The 15131-nt window shown below is 54.2% G+C and overlaps 2 protein-coding genes across 2 annotated transcripts in view; one reads left to right on the top strand and one right to left on the bottom strand.

Annotated features, from left to right (window-relative positions):
- The first annotated feature begins 223 nt into the window (after positions 1-223).
- On the top strand, positions 224-11554 carry GPRIN1 (G protein regulated inducer of neurite outgrowth 1). The gene is given in 2 exon segments (XM_037500767.1): positions 224-395; positions 8709-11554. Coding segments are annotated over 2 exon segments (3018 nt in total).
- A 972-nt stretch (positions 11555-12526) lies between these two features.
- Positions 12527-15131, bottom strand: part of CDHR2 (cadherin related family member 2) — a 38862-nt gene continuing 36257 nt past the window's right edge. Inside the window, exon 32 of the mRNA XM_037500455.1 lies at positions 12527-12783. Coding sequence (XP_037356352.1) covers positions 12643-12783 — 141 coding nt within the window. The 3' untranslated portion in view covers positions 12527-12642. The remainder of the gene's footprint in view (positions 12784-15131) is intronic.

Genomic DNA, 15131 nt, shown 5'->3' with positions numbered 1-15131 from the left:
CTGGGCGACAGCGCGTTCCGCTCTCGACAGGCGCGCGGCCTCTTCGCCCTCAGCCTCCTCGTCTGCGAAATGGGGGCCCGAGCGAGGGGGGCGGAGAGCCCAGGGGCCGCGGGGCCGCGGTGAGGGGCGACGGGCAGAGGGCGCCCCTCGCCCTCTCCCGGGCCCGGCCGCGCGCCCGGCACCGCCCCCTCCTCGGCCCGGCGGCCGGGACTCGGCAGCGCGCATGCCCGGGGCGGGGCGCGGGGAGGGAGCGCGGAGCCGGCGCGGGGACGGCGGAGCTGAGCCCGCGGGTCCGCCCGCCAGCCCGGCCGTAGGCACCCGAGGCCGCTCGGGCGGTGGCGGCGGCGGGAGCTGGAGCGCAGCGCGCCAAGGAGCGGGAGCGGCGGCACGACCAGGTAAGCGCCGCGCCCGCACCTGCACCCCTCCAGGCAGACGGCGTCGACCCCCTGCCTCTGCTCGCAGCGACCCTGCAGCCGCTGTCCCAGGTCCTCGAACCGCCTGTAAGGCGGGGATGGGGGTCCGCGCGGCGTGTGCCAGATGTCCGCCCGGGTGTGTGTGTTGGCGCGCGCGGCTGGGGGCGCGGGTGTCCATTTCCAGTTCCCTCGCCTGGGCGGGGCGCGGCGGGGGCGGGTCCCACATCCCCGTCCGAACGCCCGAGGGACCCTGCGGTCCAAGATTCCCGGTGTGTAGGACCAAGGTCCCTCGCCCCGCCTGGCCGCGGCGGCTTTGTTCCGCAAGTCCATGCGGGAGGGGGAGCTTCCCGCCACCGCGGGGAGGGGGTCCGCCGCGTTGATTCATCTGCCCCCTGGAGCGAGCTAAGCGCTGGAGTGGCTCCACTCGCACCACCAAGCACACTCGCCGTCACACACTCACTGTGGCACACACTCTGGAAGACCGTCCATACACTGTCACACTCACCTTGTGAGGTCTGCGTGAGCGCGCGCGTGCACACACACACACACACACACACTGTCGCCCTTGGTCACTCCCAGATTCATACACACAGCCACCTGTGCACCCACCCAGCACCCCAAGTGGGAACCTTGTGTACACACCCAGACATAGCTACGCACTCACACTGGCCATCACCTATCAACTCAACAGTACCCTCTGATCACAACACACAGACACCCTACTCTGGCTTCTTTGTGTCTGTTCACACCTGCTCATGATGCCTCTTTTACCCCCAGGCCCTGGAGTAGGTTGTCACACTCTCACACACTCTGTCCCTCACCTTGGCCACCTCCCTGCCCACACTCAACCTAAGTGTGCATGTCCCTATATGTCCATCCTTACCCTCTCATGGATGGCTAGATAGTCTGGGGGTCTTTTCAAAAAGAGGCCTGGTGAGGAGCAGCAAATTGGGATTGTCAGATCCACACACAGACACTCACACTTGCCGAAGCCCTTTGCTGCTTTTGTCACCAAGGGAGAAAGTGTTTGCAGATGACTGGCAGTCCTGACTCTCCAGTAGGAAGAAATTCTAGGGGGAATGGATTGGACTGGCCAGGTCTCTGGGTCTGCTTGGGCATTCCCAGGGGCTGCTCTACTTGGGAGTGGGGCACAAGTACCTGTGCACACACCCAGGCCAGTTCTCCCATCAGTGAGACCACAGCATGTACACACTCAGAGGGTCTAAGTGACCCCAATAAGACCCAAACACAAAGCCCATTCTGCCCATACAGGTTGCACATGTGCACCTGCTCTTGAGCAACACTCAGGAGCCAGAGCCTGGCTCCCAGGCTGGCCTAAGCTGGCACAGATGTCTCCAAGCCATCTCCACATTCCTCTGCTTGCCAGGTGAGCTGGCCTACACACCAAAGGGTCATTTCAATCTTTTACCCATTGGAATGCACACGTTGCAGCATACGTCACTGCATGTATTTCTGCAGGTGGGTATGTGCATGTGGGGACACTCTCTTCCTCTCTAGGGGATCGGGAGGACCCTTGGCCAAACCCCAAAGAGCAGAAAACAGATTTAAAACCAAGCATCAGTATCCAAAGTCTTAGCTGATATGAGTGGGAAGAACAGAGACTTTGGGCTCAGACACAGTAGGTTTTGAACTACAGTCCCAGCCCAGGTGTGTGCCCTTAGTCAACTCTTTTCTCCTTCTGATCTGTGCCCTCATTTATAAAATGAGACCTGGTGATAAAATGAGCCTGGAATGTTGGACTGAGTACACAGTGAGATAGTGATGGAATAGGGTTTTAGAGGGAGGGTTGAGGGTGAGGAGGTGGTGTTCTAGGCCTGGAGGATCTGGAAGATGCCTAGGTTTCCTTGAAAGCTGGGAAAGGCTGGCAGAACTATGAGCAGTAGAGCCTCCGGGAATATGTGCCTTGGCAGATCTTAAACCCAGAGCTGGACCAGCTTTTCCAAATATAACAATATTCCCTCCCCGCCCCCCCCCCCGCCCCTCTCACAGATTGGGTAACTGAGGCCCAGAATGTGAAAAAGCTCACCCAGAGTCATGGAGCAAGTCAGTGACTAACGTGAGTCTTCACCCCACATCTGTCTAACTCCCTGGTCAGGCTCTCATATCATTCTTACCCTGAGGTTTTTTTTTAAGATTTATTTATTTATGCATACAAGAGCTGGGGCACAGGCCAGAGGTGTGGGGAGTGAGAGGATTTACCAGAGACAGAGTGGGGAACAGAACAGGCAAATTGACCGAAGTACACTGCTGAGGGGAGCAGCAGGCGAGACAGGAGAGGTCTGCTGCACCATGTGGATTGCTCCCTGGCTGGCCGGGGATCGAACTCATGCTGCAGAGGCTGCAGACAGCTTCATAGGTTGCGTCTTAATCCCTTGCGCCACCAGGGAGGCCCCTTACCCTGAGTTTTACATCACATCAAAGAACTTTGAGTGCCTCCCTGGTGGTGCGAGGGGTTAAGATGCAACCTATGAAGCTGTCCGCAGCCTCTGCAACATGAGTTCCGATCCCCCGGCCAGCCAGAGAGCAACCCACATGGTGCAGCAGACCTCTCCTGACTTTGCCCGCTGCTTCCCTCAGCAGTGTACTTCAGTCAATCGGCCTGTTCTGTTCCCCACTCTGTCTCTGGTGAATCCTCTCACCAAGACCCTCCCCCCACCTCTGGCCTGTGCCCCAGCTCCTGTATGCATAAATAAATTAATCTTAAAAAAAAAAAAAAGAACTTTGAGCTGAGAACTGAGAAACCAGCCTCTTTTGGTGGGGGGTAGGTGGAAGGGCTTTTGGAAGGGACATGTCACCAGCTGGGCTATGCCTGTCTCTCAAAACCTCAGTTCTCTCCTCTGGAAGATAATACAGACCTGCCTGGTGGGTGATTGGGGGTCCATATGTAGGAAGAATAGTAAGGGTTGGTCTATGAGAGATCCCTTCCCACCTTTTTCAGTAGCTAGGTCAAAGATCAAAACTCCCAAGTGGCTACAGGCCAGACAAATAACATACATTGAGGGGCGGCCTATGAGAAAAACGACAGGGCAAATTCAGTTAGCAGCAGCAGCAGGCAGACATCATAGGGAAAAGTGGAGAGTGTGGCTAATCGGAGTGCACACCCTTATCTAAAGAGGCAGCCACAACTTGCTCTAGTGCCATACAGAAAACACACTCAAATTGCCAAATTTTAGTTTTCCAGGAGGAACTCCAAGCCTGGTTTTTGCATGAAATCTCATTTTTAAATGATATTTAAATGATTTTAAATGATCTGTTCATTCCTTTAAAAAAAATTTTTTTTGGTAGCACTCTGGGTCAAGCAAACATGTCTAAGGCATAGATTTTTACCAGTTTGTGCCTCTGCTACAGGCCTTCCCTCCCTACCCCCTCCTGAGAGCACAGCTGGGCTCTGACAGGCTGAGGAGATAACAACAGGCCTTCCATGTACACAGCCCGGCCCTAAAGTGAGCAGAGCCACGCACACCCCTCATCTTCTTTAATTCTCATAGCAGCCCTGTGGGAGCAGGGGATGTCTTTGTCAGGGCCCCCAGCAAAGAGAAGAGACTTGCCCAAGGACCCAGAGCTGGTAAGTGGAGAGCTGTCCTGACTTCCTACACAGTCTCACCCAAGGAGGAGGATGCTGGTTAAAGAGATTGGTGTGAAGGGGACCCCAGAGCTGGGCTGCCAGGGGTGAAAGGAGGACTCAGAATCCCCATCTTACTGGCCTTGCTGACTCCTTCCAGCTTCAATCCAAGCTCCTTGTCCACCCACCAGGCAGCAGTTGAGTGCCTGTTTTCCAGAGGAAGAAACTGAGGGCCTGAGAGGCAGACTTGGCCAACACATCCCAGCCATCACCAGAACCTGGGCCCTTTCTCTTGTCTATCTATATGACATCCTTTCCCACAACCCTATGACCAGCTAGATCAGAGGTTACAAGCAAAAGACCTAGGGGTCAGAGTTGTTTCGCAATGGGGTTTTCTTTGGTCTGTGCGGTATTTGAAAAATTAGCCAACATTTAAAATATAGGGAGAGGGCCTCCCCAGTGGCGCAGCGGTTGAGCGCTGGGTTGCGAAGCTGCCCGCGGCCTCTGCGGAGCCGGTTTGATCCCCGGCTGCTCCCCGGCCACCGGAGGAGGGTCCCACATGGCGCGCAGACCTCTCCTGCCACCTGCTGCCCCCCTCAGCAGTGTACCTCGGTCCTTCTGCCTGCTCTGTTCCCCGCTCTGGCTCTGGTGAATTCTCTCACCCTCCCGCACTTCTGACTGTACCCAGTGCATGTATAAACAAAACAGGCAAATAAATAAATAAATAAATAAATAAATAAATAAATAAATAAATAAATAAATAAATAAATAAATAAATAAAGCATGCCTCTATAAAAAAATAATAATAATAAAATATAGGGGGAAAAATCATGTATGACTTTGCTCATGAGACCTGGATACACAGGAAACACACTTCCCCACATGGAACACTCCTGGGGATTCCTAGTTCCCCCTCTTCCCCTATGACCCTGCATGATAAGCACCTACCTCTTTTCTACTTGCCTTCTCCCTCTCCCTCTGCCCCTTCCAATTCCACTCCAGCCACTGAGGGCTTTGGCTGACAGGCTCCTGAGAGGAGCCCTTATCAGCTCTACATCCAAACCAGTTACCCATTCCTTTGTCTTCACAGCAACTGCTATTACTTGCTTACTTGTTTGTTATTCTCTCCCCAGTCTCTCCATACCTGGAAGGCAGGGGCCATGGATTTCTTATGCACTGTTGTAGCTCCAGTACCATGGACAGTGCTCTGTGCTCAGTAAAGGTTGAATCAGTGACTAAAACGCCTAATTGGCCAGGTAGTGAATACCAAGTGCAGCTTTAAAAGGGGCTAGTACTCTCCAGTTTGACACACTCCCACCATGCCCTTTAGTCTCCCTTGCTTGCTCTGTTGTTTTTCTTATGGGAAAATAAAATTTATCTGTGCTCATGTCACTATCAAAAGGCAAAAAATTAAGACAGAACCAGGCTACACCACTCACATCTGATGCCTACTTGACCCTCTGGGAAAATGATCTTCCAGCTCTTCATGTTTATGCTGCTGAAAACCAGATCCAAAGAATTCTGGCCAGACCGCTTCTGTGCTTCACAACTGTCTCCAGCTGCCTCCTAGGCATCCCCCTACAACTCTCACAAGCACCCAATTCAACTTCCCAAAACTGAGTGCCCAACCATCCTCTGCAAAACTTCCCCCATCCCCACTTTGATAATGACCCCCACCTCCAAGTCTCATAAGTCCCTAAAGCCTAGGAGATCCAGTGGCAAACAGTATCAGCTCAATCCCCATCCTGGGACCTGAGGTCTAAGTGACAACCCAAAGGTGTAAAAAGTACATGCAGTGACATAAGATTCACTAGGAGGACATGAGGCCATGGGAACCCAGAGGAAGATGGGGGGGCACAGAAGACTCACTGGAAGAGGAGGTATTTATATTGAGAACTGAAGGTTTAATGAGAGCCATCCCAGAGGGTGTGCAGAGGCCGAGAGGGGAAAAAAGGCACAGCCGTGGAAGAATAAAAAGATGTTATACACATGGTGTATGTGTGTGTATCCATTTTGGGGGAAGGGAATATGTAATGAAAGATAAAGCCCACCCAGCAGGTAAATACACAGGGCAAGGGAAGGGGCTTGGAACACATTATACAACTGGACTTGACTCTAAAGTGTTCCCACCCCCTGCCATTTTTTTAAAAACAGTGTGCATGCATCACCCTAGTGCAAGCATCAAAAAAGGACATATTAAAAAAAAGTCTCTTCCACCTCCAGAAACTTGGTCTCACTTCCCAGAGGCAATCACTGCTATAAGTTTCGTGGGTCTCCTTCCAGAAATTTTCTCCTTATAAATAAACCTATAGATGTGTTTGTCCTTGTCCTTAGCTGTATTCATGAGATCCCACTGCCCATGCTGTCCCCTGACCTTTTTCACCTAATTTATCTTGAGCATCTGTCTTCATTCTCCACAGCCTAAAATAGCTGTGTGTAGTGGGGGTGGCATGTATGGGGTTGTTCTGTATCTCACAAACCAGCTTCCTGGCTTCCTTCTCATGGCCTGCTATGTCCTCATGCACCCTCAGTGCACCATCAGTCCATCTTCAGAACCCTCCCTGGAGGTGGGCTTGCTGGCTGAAATGCCACATGCATTTTAAATGATGGGTATAAATTGGTAAATGTCTTTTCAAAAAGATTGCAACCATTTACTTTGCTGGCAAGATTGAGGAGGATTTTGAGCAAAGCATGGTTGGATCAACATCTTAGAAAGATCATTCAGTCATTCACTTAACACATATTTATTGGGAGCTACTTGGTTACTACATGCTAGTCATTGTCCTTGACCTTGAGGATCCATAAGTAGACACAGCCAAGTCGCCACCCTCCTGGAGCTGACATTTTAATGACAGAGACAAATCATAAGCAATAAACAAATGTATGAAATATGTGGGATGGTGACAGGCACTATGAAGAAAAACTCAGCTAGGAAAGGGGGTGAAGGGTTCCAGCCAAAGTGGAAAGGAGGCTGTTTTATACACGATGGCTTGGGGAAAGTCTCAGGTGCAGATCATGCAACTATCTGGAGGGGAAGCATTGCAGGCAGAGGAAAGGACTAGTGCAAAGACCCAAAGGCAGCAGGAGCTCACCGATCAGCGAGGCAGCCAGTGTTGCTGATGCAGAGGAATTAAGGGTGAGTAGAAGGAGACTAGACCTAGAGAGGTGATAGGGCAGGAAGTGCAGGGTCTTGTGGGCCATTGTAAGGCAGTTACTTTACTTTGCCTGAGAGTGAGAGGTAATGCATGGCTCTGAGCAGAGAAGGGACACGATCAGCCTTGGGTTGATGAGCGGATGCTTGAACATGAATGCCAGGTGAAGGCGAAAACAGGGGTGACTCAGGTGGGAGATGGTGTAGGGTTAGCTCAGGGTAGTGGCTGATGCTGGATATATTTTGAATGTAAATGCACTGTGGGTGGACTCTGAGGTGTGAGAGTAAGGATTTTAGCCTGAGTACTGGTGAATGCTAATGAGAGGGCTTTGGAGAAGATGGGGGAGGAACAGGGTTTTGGGGGGAACTGAGAGCTTTGCTCCTGTTGGCTGCTGAATGTGTCATGAAAAAGAAATGCTCCTAGATGCAGCTGCCTTCCATACCCTTTCCACAGATGTCCCTACGCACCACATTCTTGGCTTGTCCCTCACACAACTCCCTCTTTCACCAGCTCTCCTGTCCAGTTCCCCAACCCTAGCCAGAATTCTTTGGACCACCCCCACAGGCCACCCTCAAAGTCCCTACAGCTGGCAGTTTCCTGTAAATTCCCTTAGAGTTCTCAATCTTTCCAGTTCTCCATCCCCAGAACCATCTCTATTCTGGGTTACTGCAGCCACTGCAGAGAAGGACTGGGTGAATGAATGAAGAATTGAATGAATGAGGGATTGAATGAATGACTGACAAGCTCCTCAAAGGTCTTGGTCTCTCCTCCAGCCCAACCTCCACACCCCCCAGGCAATTTTTGAAAAACATATGTATTAGCCTGTGTCCCTTCCTTGACTATAAACTGTTCACTGCTCCCCAAAGCTTACAGACAGCCTACAAACATGTTTTGTTTGGCCTACATAGTCTTGGTTTTATTTTGTTTTGTTTTTAATCTTGAGTTAATTAGGATATTTTCCATTAAAGTTGTGGATTTCCCTCTTCTTGCTGGTACTACTAGGATGCATTTCTCTAGAGCAGTGCTTGACTTGTGGAGTGCTGGCCCCTTCTTTACACAGGGCATGCACTCTCTGATTTGCTGTAGTCCCCACCACCCCTAATGTTTTACACAACCTGTTTCCATCACTTAAATGACCTATCTGCATCAGAGTTTGTGATCATGACTCAGAAACAAAAGCATTACTTCTGGGCATCATGTGTCATGGGGGGCGGGGGTGAGACGTGGCTGAGGGAAGGCTGATGGTAGATGAAGTTGAAAAGTTAGTAGCCAAGTTGTGAAGGACCTTGAATGCCATTTTGGGAAATCTGACTTTTATCCAGAGGAACACCAAGAGCAGTGAAGCGGGGGAGTAACATGGCTGGATTCATGTTTTTAGCCTAGGCCCTCTGGATAGGATGGGGGTGGGGGTGGGGGGCAGGCAGAGAACTCTATGAGGAGGCTGAGCTGCTAGGAGGGGAGAGGAGGAGACTTCCCCCTGCTGCTCTCCGCAGAGTCTGAGTCTGCTCTCTCTGTGTTTCAGAGCCAGACAGCAGCCTGGAGCCCAAGCACGATCATGAGGACAATTGGACAGTGTTGAAGACCCAGCCTGGCTCCAGTAGCTTCAAAAGGACTCCAGCTCCCCGAGATCCCAGTCCACAGCCCTCTGCTGCCCACAGGATGGGAGCCTGGGGGCAGGGAGCCTGGCCATGAGGGACTGCGACCCCTCCCAGCAGAAGGCCAGATCTGTACCTCCCAAGTACACTTCTGTGCAAGGCCCCAGCATGGACTCTAAATGCAGCAGCCCCAGTGGGGCCGGGGAAGGGACCTCCTGCTCTGAAGGCCCTGGTGGGAGCTTGGCCTGCCCCTCCCTGACCTGCATCCCTCCCCAAGAGGCAACGACCAAGGAGACACTGGGGGCAAATGAAGCCTTGATCTCTGGGATACCAGAAACCACCTTCTCTGGGAAGTCAGAGCCCATGCCCTCAGTGAAGACTGATCCCTCATCCTCAGAAAACAGAAATCCTATGTTCTTGGAGAAGATGGATTCCAAGTCTTCAAAGCTGGCACATTTGACTCCCATAGAAAAGGAAGATGCTGAGTCCTTGAAGAAGGCAGATCCCACATTCACAGGAAAGACAGAGCCTGCAACCTTGGGAAAGGGGGATCCGGTGGCTTCTGGGAGAATGGATCCTGTAGCCCCGAGAAAGGAGGAGCCTGGATCATTGGGAACAGTAGATCCTGCATGTTCCAGTAAGATAGATATGATGTCCCCAAGCAAAGAGGAGCCTAGGTATTCAGGAAAAGAGCTTTCTGTGTCCTCAGAAGAGGTGGGTCCTGCATCTACCGGGAAGGCAGATCTTATATCCCTGGGAAAGAAAGACCCTGGGCCCTCTGGAAAGGCAGACCCCACATCCTTAGACAACCCAGGGTCTGCATCCACAGGAAAGACAGATCCTGGGACCTTGGGGACTCTGACTCTAGGGTCATCAGGCACAAGTGAGCCTGTATCCCCTGGGGCAGTGGCTCTGGGGCCATCAGAAAGGGAGGATCCTACACACTTGGAGATGACAGATCCTGCATCTGTGGGAAAGACAGAAACCGTGCCCTCCGCAAAAGAGGGCCCTCGGTTCCTGGGAAAGATGGATCCTACCTCCTCAGGAAAGGAGGATCCTGTGTCTGTAAGGATGACAAAAACTGCGCCTGCTGGCCTAGTGGATCCGATGTCCTCAGGAAAGACGGGTCCCATATCTGTGAAAAATGTGGATCCCATGTCTTCAGGCAGGGGGGTTCCTGTGTCCTCAGGAAAACCAGAGCCCACATCTGTAGGGAAGACAGAAACTGTATCCTCAGGAAAGAAGGACCCAGAGGCCTCCAGAAAGGTGGATTCCATTTCTGTGGGAAATACAAAGACATTAACTTCCAGAAAAGTGAATCCTGAGTCTTCAGGAAAGAAAGAATCTGTACCCTCTGACCTAGGGGATCCCAAGTTCTTGGAGACAGCAGAACCCTCTTCCGTTGTGAAAGATGAGGCAGAGACTAGGGGGAAAGCAGGTCCTGTGGCCTCTGGAAAGGTGGACCCTGTGAGCAGGGGGAGGGCAGAAACTGTTCCACGTGGAGAAGTGGACTCAGTGTCTTCGGGAAAGGTGACCTCCATGACTCTGGGGAAAACAACCCCAGCAGCACCTGTTCCAGAGGGAAATGTGGGTCCTCTGCCTCTAGAGAAGGAGGATCCTGTGAACTCTACAAAGGTGGATCCCAGGGCCTCAGGGAAAGCAGAAACCACCTCTGAGGGCAAAGCAGAAACAAAGCCTTCTGGGCAGGAGGGTCCAGCTTCATCAGGAAAAGCAGAGGCTGCATCTTTGCAGAAGGAGCCACCGGCTTTGGAGAAGGTGGATCCAGGAGGCTCAAGAAAAGCAGATCCTCTTCACTCTGGGAAGGTGGAGTCTGTGTCCCTGGAGAAGGCCGATTCTGGACCTCTGAGAAAAACAGAGCCCCCATCCTTGGGCAAGGTAGCCCCCCTGACTCTGGAGAAGGCGGCGGCCTCCTCCATCAGGCAGTCAGATGGCAAAGCCTGCGGCTCAGGCCGTTCTCCCGCAGGGGCCGGAAGCAGAGGGCGCAGCACAGAGTCAGAGCCAGTGCCCAGCACTCAGGCTTCCAGCCTGGGTCAAAAGGACCAGGCGGGCCCTGGCGCCGAGAGGAGTGCAGTGCCGGAGGCCGCAGCCTTCCCACCCGGGCCGCGGACTCGCGACAACTTCACTAAAGCGCCGTCGTGGGAGGCGAGCGCCCCGCAGCCTGCACGCGAGGACGCCGGCACGCAGGCGGGAGCGCAGGCCTGCGTTTCGGTGGCCATAAGCCCCATGTCTCCGCAGGATGGCGCGAGCGGCCCGGCCTTCAGCTTCCAAGCGGCGCCGCGCGCGTCCAGCCCAGCGCCCAGGCCACCGTCTCGCCGGGACGCCGGCCTGCAGGTGTCACTGGGCGCCGCCGAGACGCGCTCGGTGGCCACCGGGCCCATGACCCCGCAGGCCGCGGCGCCCCCAGCCGCACCGCCCGCCTTCCCCGAAGTGCGGGTGCGGCCGGGCTCGGCGCTGGCGGCTGCGGTGGCGCCCCCGGAGGCGGCCGAGCCCGTGCGCGACGTGAGCTGGGACGAAAAGGGCATGACATGGGAGGTGTACGGCGCCGCCATGGAGGTGGAGGTGCTGGGCATGGCCATCCAGAAGCATCTGGAGCGACAGATCGAGGAGCACGGGCGCCAGGGGGCGCCAGCGCCGCCGCCCGTCGCCCGCCCGGGGCCTGGCCGTGCGGGCTCCGTGCGCGCTGCACCCCCTGACGGCGCAGCCAAGCGCCCGCCCGGCCTCTTTCGCGCTCTGCTGCAGAGTGTGCGCCGGCCGCGGTGCTGCTCGCGGGCCGGACCCACGGCCGAGTGATCTGTCCCCCTTTTGTACACCCGATTCCAACCTTCTCAGGCTCCCTTCTTGTCCCCAGATCCGTTAGAAGGGATCCCCTCGTCGCGCAACAGGCCTCCAGGGGCAGCCTCTAGGGCCTTATTCCCTTCTTTCGGCCCCTTCCCTCCTGAACAACAAATGAACTCCTCTACCCAGATCCCTCACGGTCATAAGCCCATGAACCCAGCCCCGTTATCCCATCATCCCCTCAGTCCTCAGCTCCACTCCCTCCCGGTCACACTCGGGGACCTGCTTAGCACCCTCAGCCCTGAGAGTTGAGGCAGGCTCCCGAGATGTCCAGACAGGTGTGTGGAAAAGGAACCAGGTCCCCAGAACGGGAGAAACTGTACAAAAGCTCCAAGTGTGTGAGGATTGGTGTGTGAGACCCTGAGTGTGCAAGGCCCTAGTGTGAGGCCTGGGCGTGTGTGAGTGCATGTCCATGCAGCGGGCTGGCCCCCATGGCCTGGGCATCTCTTGCATGCTGAAGGTAGTCATCCCCAACTCCCGTCTCCCCTCACCTGACCCAACCCCTAGCCCTACCTATCTCTACCCTCACTGGACACTAGTTCACAAATCCCAGACAGGCCAAAGGCAGCTGTGGGGGTGTCCTGGGGGTGTACAGAAAAGTCACAGAAAGGTCAGAGGGTCTCAGAGGTGACTGGAGATCACAGAGGCTCATGGAAGGTCTGGGGCCTCTGGCAGCCTGGGTGGCAACCCGTTTTGTGTATTGGGAACAGAGCAGAGGGCTCTTCTACAACCACAGTTGTCTGCCAAAGGCTGCCCTTGCCAACCCCTCATCTCCCCTGTGCTGTGAGCCCCCACAAGGCCCTTGTGACCACACGTCCCCACCCCTCCAGCCGCTGTTTTTGGCTACTGTCACAGTATACATTGGTAATAAAATTTTCCCCCAACTCTGGTCAGCAGTGATTGTCTACAAACAGAAGGGGACTGAGCAACATGATATATTATTATGTTCAGGGAGGGGTAGGTGTAGTTTGGGGGTGACAAGACTTCTTCAAAGGTGGACCAGAAGGGTGGGGGCCCACAGGGGGCTCTGTGAACGTCCCACTTCACACATCTGTGGTGTCCATGCCAGCATTGGTGAAGGACATCTTCTCCTTCTGTCCACCCACACCGGCATTCCTTCCAGACAGCACCATGCTCAGGGGCTCTGCATCTGGCTCTTGCAGTCCAGTGTTCAGGGGCTCCTTCTGTGGGGAGGAGGGGAAATGTGAAGATAAAGGTAGAGTAACCTGCCTTGAAGAGTAGATGACCTTCAAGCCCACAACCAGATGGCTTTTAGCTGGGGTCCCACCTACTCCTCTTGGCCACTGGTGGTGGAGATGGGTTCAAGGGAAAGGGGGGAGTGAGGCAATTTATTCTAACCTCCGCCCCACCCTTGGACACAGTGGCACTTTGGTGTTCTGCCTAGTCCTGAGGAGTGCCAGGCCCTGCATCTGGTGCCAGAGAGCCAGTGCAGCACAATTCCTGCCACCTGTGCCCGATGGCAGACACCTGACTGGGTACAGTACAGCCATCACCTGGACTACCCACAGAACACTCTGAAAGAGGGATCTCATCCCCTATTTTGCAGCTTTGGAAACAGGCCTAGAGGGCTCTCATGGCCAAGAAGTTGCAGAGCTGGGTGTGGACTCTGATCATGTTGGCGCTAAAACCTATCCATCATACAACGTGGCCCCTGGTTAAATTTGGCATCACCTGCCACCCTCAGAGGAACACATCACACCCAGAGTCTCTCCACAGTTCACCATGGCACACACATCTGCCTTTCCACTCCCCTCTCCTGCACACTCACAAAACTCCTTACGCATACACCCCCATGTGGACCAGCCAGACCCCCAGGCTCAGCTACTCCACTGCAGACACCCAAGGGCAGAGAGCCCCAGGACCACCACCCACTCTAGGGCACTGCAAGGGCTTTTCCAGACTGGGGTTGTTCCAGTCCCTGCTAAACAGTGGAACAACTGAGGGTTCCAGAGGACTCCTTGCTCCCCAGAATCTTGCCAGAGACCCCTAGTGGGAGGTGTTAGCACAGCACTGCCCAGGGCAACCTGGTCTAGAAGACACAAGATCTGGGTGCCAGGACACCCTTGCCTTGCCAGGTCTCTGACTGTGGACAAGTCGACACCCCTCTCTGGCCTTGGCAGGGAAAAGTGGGATTGGGTGATGCTTCAAGTCTCTCAGAGCTTCCACAGAAAATTTTAAGGAGGTTCTTCAGTGATTTGGGCCACCAAAGATCCCTTGGAAAAGGCCCTATTTGCGTTCCCCACCTAGGCAAGAGAGGATTGTCCAAATAACTCAAGAAGGTCCCATAGCTGGCTGCACCTACCCAGAGATCACAAGGTGCACTGACTGCCGTGGGGGACTGGGGGCGCAGACAGCTCATCAGAAACACCCCTACCCCCTGATTTCACAGGGCAGTTATGGTTCTCTCCTGCTTTGAAGATGCTGAGGGACCTGGCTGCAGCCTCTCCATACTCTCCTCTGAGTCCCCTGCCCCTCTCCAGCCCGCAGGTCAAGCCTCACCTCCACCACCCCTCACTCCCCTCTGGAGTAAAGTTTGTCATCCACCAGGGACTACCTGCCTAGCCACAGCTCCAACCTGTAAGGCTGGCCTCTTCCATCTCTGTGTCCCCCCACCCAACCCCCAAGACAATCTCATGGAAGTTTTTGCCCTAAACTATCTTTGACCAAAGATTGATCTGTCTACCAGAGGCCTCCCATCCTACCTAGAGGCCTGATTGCCCCCATGATGCCCATGCTTGGGACCTGTTTGCAAGCACCCATGTTACAGCCAGGCCCTTGGGCAACAGATTTGGTATGTGCACACAGCACTGAACTGAAACATGAGGGAAGGCTGGGAACCCCAGGCAGGCAGGGCCTGGCTGCAGGCAAGACCCAAGTGGGTGGATATAGTAGAGGCTGGGAGGATACTTGCCTGCCCCTCTAGGTCGGGGACCAGCCCACTGAGGTTTGAGACCCTGGGGGTTGAGATCCTGTCTGCACATTCCGACCCCAGGAGCTTTAACAACACATGGATGCGCAGGCCCACCTCGGGATCAGAATCTCCCATGTGAACTGGCACCGCTATGTCAAAAGAGCTTCCCGAGTGATTCCAATCAGCAGCCCAGGCCGTGAGTTCTTGATCTAACCTAACCAAGTAACTGGCTGGCCCAGTGATGGTACTGCTGTTTCTTTGAGCCTCCCTTCTCTCCTCTGCCAGAGTATGTTCATCTCTGCATCTTATCCCGACTCCCGCCTCACCAGCTTTCAAATAAAAGCTAGAAAAGGAAGGGCCTGATTGTTGAGCAATTGTTTTATGCCAGGTGGTTCTTACATTTGCTCTTATTTAATCTTCACAAAAGTCCTACATGGTGGGTGTTCTGATTCCCATTTACAGATGATAAAGCTGAGAGCCAGAGGTCATCCTCCCAGGGTCACAGTGAACAAGTAGAGGGTCAAAGATCAGACCCCCATTCCAAAGTCAAGGGGCTTCCCAGAGCTGGTGCAGAGATATGCCCATGTCAGCATAGGTCCT

The sequence above is a fragment of the Talpa occidentalis genome, unplaced genomic scaffold, assembly GCF_014898055.3.
Source record: "Talpa occidentalis isolate TD23 unplaced genomic scaffold, MPIMG_talOcc4v2.1 talOcc4.9, whole genome shotgun sequence".
Taxonomy (NCBI): Eukaryota; Metazoa; Chordata; class Mammalia; order Eulipotyphla; family Talpidae; genus Talpa; species Talpa occidentalis.
This window is presented reverse-complemented; position numbering and strand designations above follow the sequence as displayed.